Below are 8,233 nucleotides of genomic sequence, written 5' to 3' on the forward strand. Positions count from 1 at the left end.
AAACCTACCGAATGGCCCTCCCCCCCCCAAAAAAAACGAGTAAATGGCCCTCTCCCTCCAACAAACAAAACCTAGCGAATGGCCCTCCCCCCAGAAAAACCTAGCAAATGGCGCTCTCCCTCCAACAAACAACCCTAGCAAATGGCCCTCTCCCCCCACTAAAAACCCTAGCAAATGGCCCTCTCCCCCACAAAAAACCCTAGCAAATGGCCCTCTCCCCCCACAAAAAACCCTAGGAAATGGCCCTCTCCCTCCCACAAACAAAACCTAGCAAATGGCCCTCTCCCCCCACAAAAAACCCTAGCAAATGGCCCTCTCCCCCCACAAAAAACCCTAGCAAATGGCCCTCTCCCCAGAAAAACCGAGCAAATGGCCCTCTCCCTCCAACAAACAACCCTAGCAAATGGCCCTCTCCCCCCACAAAAAACCCTAGCAAATGGCCCTCTCCCCCCACAAAAAACCCTAGCAAATGGCCCTCTCCCCCCACAAAAAACCCTAGCAAATGGCCCTCTCCCTCGTACAAACAAAACCTAGCGAATGGCCCTCTCCCCAGAAAAACCTAGCAAATGGCCCTCTCCCTCCAACAAACAACCCTAGCAAATGGCCCTCTCCCCCACAAAAAACCCTAGCAAATGGCCCTCTCCCCCCACAAAAAACCCTAGCAAATGGCCCTCTCCCCCCACAAAAAACCCTAGCAAATGGCCCTCTCCCCCCACAAAAACCCGAGCAAATGGCCCTCTCCCTCCAACAAACAAAACCTAGCAAATGGCCCTCTCCCCCCCCCCCAAAAAAAAAAAACAAGTAAATGGCCCTCTCCCTCCCACAAACAAAACCTACCGAATGGCCCTCCCCCCAAAAAAAAACGAGTAAATGGCCCTCTCCCTCCAACAAACAAAACCTAGCGAATGGCCCTCCCCCCAGAAAAACCTAGCAAATGGCGCTCTCCCTCCAACAAACAACCCTAGCAAATGGCCCTCTCCCCCCACTAAAAACCCTAGCAAATGGCCCTCTCCCCCCACAAAAAATCTAGCAAATGGCCCTCTCCCCCCACAAAAAACCCTAGCAAATGGCCCTCTCCCCCCACAAAAAACCCTAGCAAATGGCCCTCTCCCTCGTTCAAACAAAACCTAGCGAATGGCCCTCTCCCTCGTACAAACAAAACCTAGCGAATGGCCCTCTCCCTCGTACAAACAAAACCTAGCGAATGGCCCTCTCCCTCGTTCAAACAAAACCTAGCGAATGGCCCTCTCCCTCGTACAAACAAAACCTAGCGAATGGCCCTCTCCCTCGTTCAAACAAAACCTAGCGAATGGCCCTCTCCCTCGTTCAAACAAAACCTAGCGAATGGCCCTCTCCCCCAAAATCTATATTATGATAGTAATAAATAAATAAATAAATTCTTCTACAACTGCTCATGCCACCCTTTTTCCCAATCAACATCTTAGAAAGAAATTTTTCAAAGCAATGACAAGAAGCGAAAACATACAAATGAGTAATCTGTCAAGTATCATTGTTGGGCTTTCACGTTGGATTACTTGCCATATAATTATTCTTGGATAAGGAAAACATAAAAGGCTGTTAAGCTCTCAAGGTCTTATTTGCTAACAGAATATCAGTGTAAAGAAAAATATATGGAAATTATAAGCGATTTAGATTGGGAAAGCCATAAAAGTGTGGGATTTTTTAAAGAGCTTTAACTAAAACAATAAGATCCATTTTTTGGTTGCGTGTTTGTGACTTAATAGTGATCTAACTTTACCAAAGAAGATTTTAAAAAGAGCTTGTTTGATGAACAATTATATTTCATACTACATGTACATTCACATGTACACTGTACATGTACAGTACACTACATGTACATGTATATGACACCGACAAGTCATGCAGTTTAATTGTACAGGTACAGTGTAATGTACAGTTCATGTAATTTTTTGTATTCTTTATTTTGTACAGTGAAAGTTGGGGTTAGAATTGTTAGCCTGATATGTTTCTTTTGAAATTGAAAAAAATACAAGGGTATTTGTCAAAAACCAAATTCCACACTAAATGTGATTTTTATGTTCACCTTTAGTTTTGTGTTAAATTGCTAGATCTGTGTATTGTTTATTTTTTAGTGCTGTATAGTGAAAACGCATGTTCGATACCTGCTTAGCATGAAAACGCTTAGATCATAGATTAATTGTTGTTTGTTTACATATTTGTGTTTATTGTTGTGCCAGACCATGTGAGGTTTGTGTGTATATCGGACACACACTCCAAGACCGATCGTATACCTGACATTCCCGATGGTGATGTACTCATTCACGCCGGCGACTTCACGAAAATCTGCCGGAGGAAAGAGGTGAAAAACTTCAATGACTTTTTAGGTGAGTTGTCCGGTTGCACCGCAATCAAGTTCTGCAAACATGGACGATTCTTGTGCAAGAATTTGTCTGCATTAAGACTCTCAACAATAACAGTAAGCATGAAAGTATTCCATTTTTGTATAATGTGTGATGTGTCTACAATGTAGATGTTCACTTGAAGGGCTTTGGAATTTATTGCCCTGAAGAGGTACCAGGTAGTACAATAACCATCTAATACACCTGGATGAAGAGTGGCAAATCAAATATAAATTAATGTCCCGGTCAAATACGTACTTTTCATACACTAAAAAATGTCTTTTACAAATAGAGACACAAAGTATACTTTGGAAATGCATAATATTTTTAGATGGAAATGCTAGAGATTGTTTTGGAGAGAGATGCAGACAAATCTGTGTATTACAAGATGTTCTATGTTTGCAGTACTTACTTTCATAATTTTGCTTCTTTTGCTTTTATTGTGCTTTTTTGTGTGCGGTGTTCGCTATTCTATCATGTATCTCTTGGTGAAAGTGCGCTTGTTCCTATCCCCTTGTATTGTGATGCCTCTAATCTTTGTAGACTAGCTTTGCCTTTGGTCTTGTGTACAAAACATGTATCAGTGAGGTGATAATAGATAATGTCGCGGTATATACCTCTACACTGCACTTACACCAGAGCCTTCTTTCTACCCCTTGCCCTATTCCCCTCCTCATGCATATTCATGGATGTCAAAGGTCACACAAGGTTTGTATGCACATCAGATACCTTCTCTAAGACGACGTATCTAAGCAAGGTGGTCCCGCCCGGCGACGTGTTCATTCATGCGGGAAGCTTCAATAACGTAGGCCTTCCCAGGGAGGTCAGTGCGTTTAATGAGTTTCTAGGTAAGTGCTGTGCGAAATAGGTGAACTGCATGCTAATCTTGAGCTGTAGCAGTATTAAACTAGAGTACATTATTTTAATTGTCCCCAAGTGTACATGTAAGTGCATGTACACATGTTAGGTCCTGTTTTACAAAATGTTGTACTCTTTTTCATGTGATATACCACAATGAAAAGAATATTAAAGGTAAAGACCAGTTATGGTCATGCGATTGCATTGTGAAAGAAACGTGGAATCGATCAGAAAAGGTTGATCATCTAGCATATAGAATCTGCAAGGTTCTGAAATCATCAAAATGATAAGAAATTTGGCCCATTCTTCGTAAAGTTACAAGCACTATACACAGAAAGATGTATATGGGACTACCCTATATCTCTCACAGACCATGAGAGAAACAAATTTACCAAATATATGAATTAGTAGGCGGTTTCCCGGCAAATTTGTTATCATCATGTATTAGTCAAAACATATTCTTTCACATGATTGGTAATGAGAGCTTCCATTTCATATTTTTGAAATTGGGGCGTTTCCAATACTGGTCTTTACCTTTAAAGCGAAATGAAATAACACTAATTCTGCTTATTACCTGTGTACATGTATGTATCAGGGTATGAACCAAAAGTTTAGAAGATTTCTTTGGAAGCCTCCCTCCTCAAAATATATGATTACATTGTACTTGTTTAATACTGTGAATACTACATCATTATGTTTCTTGAGCGTAGCTGCATTTTTTTGCTTTTTATGTTGAGTCGTTTTTGGGCTAAGTAATAGAAGAAGAAAGGAGTACAGGTGATGAAGTGAAAGAAAGAGGAGAAAATGTGATGATCAAGAGCAGAGAAGGGAGAGGGGGAGAGAGAGAGAGAGAGAGAGAGAGAGAGAGAGAGGGGAGAGAGAGAAAGAGAGAGAGAGAGGGAGAGAGGGGGGAGGTGGAGAGAAAGAGAGGGAGGGAGGGAGAGAGAGAGAGGGGAGAGAGAGGAAGAGAGAGAAAGAGAGAGGGAGAGAGAAGAGCGAGGGAGAAGAGAAGATAGAGCGAGGGAGAAGAGAAGATAGAGAGAGAGAGAGAGAAAAGGATACAGAAGGAGTGTGATGAAAAGAGAAAGAGAAAGTATACAAAAGTGAAGGGATTTAAATACATGAGGAAATGGAGAGAGACAACATTCAAAGCTTTTCAAAGGGCTGTAGCAGGAGAGACAATAAATACCTCCGTAGCTAGGAGCGAGACAGGTACATCAGACATGCTGTGAGGCGTCACTGTCTGGAGAGCTGTACTTTTGAGGGTCTTATTACCCAGGGTTCTCCTCCCAGGTACAGTGTACATATGGTTAACAACTGATTTATTCATACCCCTTGTAAGTTTGATGTTTTTTGTGTTTTCATATTCAAGTATGAGAGGTAGACTGGTTACATTAGAGCCTCTGTTGAATCTGTAAGCTTTAAAGGGAGCCGGTAACTTTGTCTCAGATTCTGAAACAAAGTTCTGGATTTAGCTCATGCTGCAATGATAATTATAAACCTTTAGGTCAGTCAAGAACTCCATGACTTTTACAAGCCAATCACATGTCGGATTATCAAGATATTTATGATCGGAATTACAAATTTTGAAAACCGTTTACACACTACAGTCTGGTAAAACCGGTCACTCAAAGATTTTTACTTTCTTGAGGCACTTCTTGATCATTTTGAAGCACTTTTTTGTTAGGGCTTCAATATTACACCATATCACAGACACTGATAACACGTAGGGTCGTGCATCTCAGATTTAACATTGTTAAACGATCCCTTTAATATGTCACATTATCGAGAAGCATACATTGAGACAAAATCAAATTTTCACATGTACTAGCTTAGACATTACAAAACATGGCAAGGGTATGAATAATTTATATTTGTTAACGGTACATGTATGTCTTGTGCATCTCCTTCCCTCTCTGTCTCTCTGTTTTTTTTTCTCTCTCTCTCTCTCTATCAGCTCCATTGTTTGTTTATTTGTCATTGCTTCGAATAATTGATGTGAGAGGAAAGTTTAAATGGATAGGTACCTGGAAGTGTGCCTGGATATGTTCAGAGGAAATTTTGTGTTGTTCATATATTTTGTCGATATTTACAAATGCGCCTCTCTCTCACATGGTGCAACCACAAGCCTACTGTATAAGATTATTCTTGTTTTTGCTTTATTTTTATTGCAAATGTTTCATGGTCATCATCATCTTCTGCTCCTCCATTTTCATTTCCTCCTCATCATCATCATCGATATCATCATCATCATCATCATTATCATCGCTACCACCACCACCATCACCATCATCATTTCCATCATCACGATCATCATCACCATCATCGTCACCATCACCATCATCATCATCAACATCATCACCACCATCATCATCACCATCGCAATCTTCATCTTGACTATGGTTGGATCTTCATCATTAACAACATCATAAATATCATGACCATCATTATCATTAAAGATAAAGACCAGTTCTGGTCATGCGATTGCATTGTGAAAGAAACGTTATGGAATCGATCAAAAAAGGTTGATCATCTAGCATATAAGTATTGGTGTGTACCGCAAGGTTCTGGAATCATCAGAATGATAAGAAATTTGGCCCAGTCTTGGTAAAGTTACAAGCACTGTACACAGAAAGAAGTATATGGGACTATGCGACACGTGCACGATATCTATCCAGTCTGGATAGATATAATAATTTACCAAATATATCAATTAGTAGGCGGTTAGTCAAAACATATTCTTTCACATGATTGGTAATAAGAGCTTCCATTTCGTTTTTTGAGAGGGGGGCGTTTCCAAAACTGGTCTATACCTTTAAAGAAAACCACCATTAATCATTCCATCTTTCCCCCTCTTACGATATACCTCACCCCCTCCCCCCACAATCACTCTCATTAAGATAATAATCTCATCCTTTTTTCTTTCTTTGATTCAAACCAACCACCCGTATCATTCTATTTCAACAATCATCTCATCATCACACTTTCCATCTCTCCTCCTCTCCATCTCTTCCCCTCTCCTCCTGTCCATCTCTCTCCATCTCTCCCCCTCTCCATCTCTCCCCCTCTCCATCTCTCCCCCTCCTCCTTAGCAACCATTCACCCTATCAACATCATCACTTCTCACACCTTCTACTTCAGGGTTCTTCATTCCGCACAAAGGTCTTAATGCACACCCATGGCAGTCAGCCGGTAGTCTGCAGCCACAGACACTTGTCTATCATAGTACCAAACACTGTGTCTGAACTTGTAAGACTATAAAACCTACACAGTCTACTGCACCTCGTAGGCCCTATACTATAATAACAATAATAATAGCTTGTTCTTATAAGTTATATAGCGCTTTTCAGGACTGCAGGCCCTATCGCAACGCTTTACAGATATATATTATTACCCCTGTCATCGGAGTGGCAAATGTACATGTAGATCAATGTCTTGCCAAAGGACATTAGTGCAGTGGCAGGACTTGAACCTCGGACCTTGCGATCTACAGTCCGGTGACATATCCACTCGACCACGATACCTCTACTATAGCAGGTCTCCTGACACAGCCAGACTCTTACATGGCTATGCTTAACTCCAGACTTTATAGCATTGTTTTGAAGTGTCATACTACATGTAGTCTGTTCCTACAGACTAGTCAGCTGTCTGCCTCCTTGTTTACACTGACCTGGGAATTGCACTTTGTAGTTTGCTTCCAGGTCAGCTTCATGTATTTCCCAGGTCAACCTCTATGAGCTCCATCATGTATTATGTAATTGTTTTGAAGCGTCATATCAGAGTCTGTTCTTGCAGACTAGTCAGCTGTCTGCCTCCTTGTTTACACTGACCTGGAATTGCACAGAGTAGTTTGCTTCCAGGTCAGCTTCATGTATTTCCCAGGTCAACCTCTATGAGCTCCATCATGTATTATGTAATTGTTTTGAACTGTCATACTAGAGTATGTTCCTGCAGAATAGTCAGCTGTCTGCCTCATTGTTTACACTGACCTGGGGATTGCACTATGTACATGTAGTTTGCTTCCAGGTCAGCTTCATGTATTTCCCAGGTCAACCTCTTTGAGCTCCATCATGTTAATTGTTTTGAACCGTCATACTAGAGTCTGTTCCTGTAGACTAGTCAGCTGTCTGCCTCCTTGTTTACACTGACCTGGGAATTGCACTATGTAGTTTGCTTCCAGGTCAGCTTCATGTATTTCCCAGGTCAATCTCTATGAGGTCCATCATGTATTATGTCTGGAGCATATCAGCTGCTTGCTGTATCCAGTCACGTTACCTTGTTAGCATGCAGAATTGCAGATCTATCTGAGTTAAAACATCTTCTGCTGAACTACATGTACTTAAAGATTAAGTTGAGTTCTGGTCATGCGATTGCATTGTTAAAGTAATGGTGTGAATTCGATCAGAAAGGTTGATCATCTAGCATATAAGTATTGGTGTGTACTGCAAGGTTCTGGAATCATCAAATTGATAAGAAATTTGACCCAGTCTTGGTAAAGTTACAAGCACTGTACACAGAAATATGTATATGGAACTACACGAACGTGCGGCCTAAAAATCTGTCCTAATTTTAATGCTGTTACATGGCATATTTAGAATATTAAGGCATTTGAAGAGCCATGCTTTTCAGGGAACATTTGTTATCTGATGTTCTTCCACACTTGGATAATAACAATGATAACGCTCACAAATTATTTTTCACCTCTTCCTAGGACTCAACCTCTTCAAAACATCTTCTGCAGAATTACATGTATTTAAGAATACAATTTTAATTTACCCTCTCAATAGTCTCTTTTGCATTAAAAATACGCTGCTTCAAAAACTTGGGATTTTACTCATTTTACTACCCAGGGTAGCCTCATTAGTATTGATACTGTGCTCCCTGAGAGCCCTGCAATCGTATTATTACCCCAGCTTTAGCCAAGCTACCATTATAAGGCGCTTAATGCCCCACTGTACTTCTTGTAGCTACTTGCTCCCTCTATATAGTAAGCA

At 40.9% G+C, this 8,233-nt stretch overlaps 1 protein-coding gene across 2 annotated transcripts in view; it reads left to right on the forward strand.

The window, feature by feature from the left end:
• LOC577091 (metallophosphoesterase MPPED2) overlaps positions 1–8,233 on the forward strand; it is a 37,250-nt gene that overhangs the window by 15,387 nt on the left and 13,630 nt on the right. The window contains exons 3-4 of one of the 2 annotated variants that reach the window (XM_030988535.1): positions 2,220–2,366; positions 3,080–3,229. In XM_030988535.1, the coding sequence (XP_030844395.1) occupies positions 2,220–2,366; positions 3,080–3,229 (297 nt within the window). The remainder of the gene's footprint in view (positions 1–2,219; positions 2,367–3,079; positions 3,230–8,233) is intronic. The other variant, XM_030988536.1, reaches the window with a different exon arrangement.

This window comes from Strongylocentrotus purpuratus, unplaced genomic scaffold, assembly GCF_000002235.5.
Source record: "Strongylocentrotus purpuratus isolate Spur 01 unplaced genomic scaffold, Spur_5.0 spur5_scaffold_17, whole genome shotgun sequence".
Classification (NCBI taxonomy): Eukaryota; Metazoa; Echinodermata; class Echinoidea; order Camarodonta; family Strongylocentrotidae; genus Strongylocentrotus; species Strongylocentrotus purpuratus.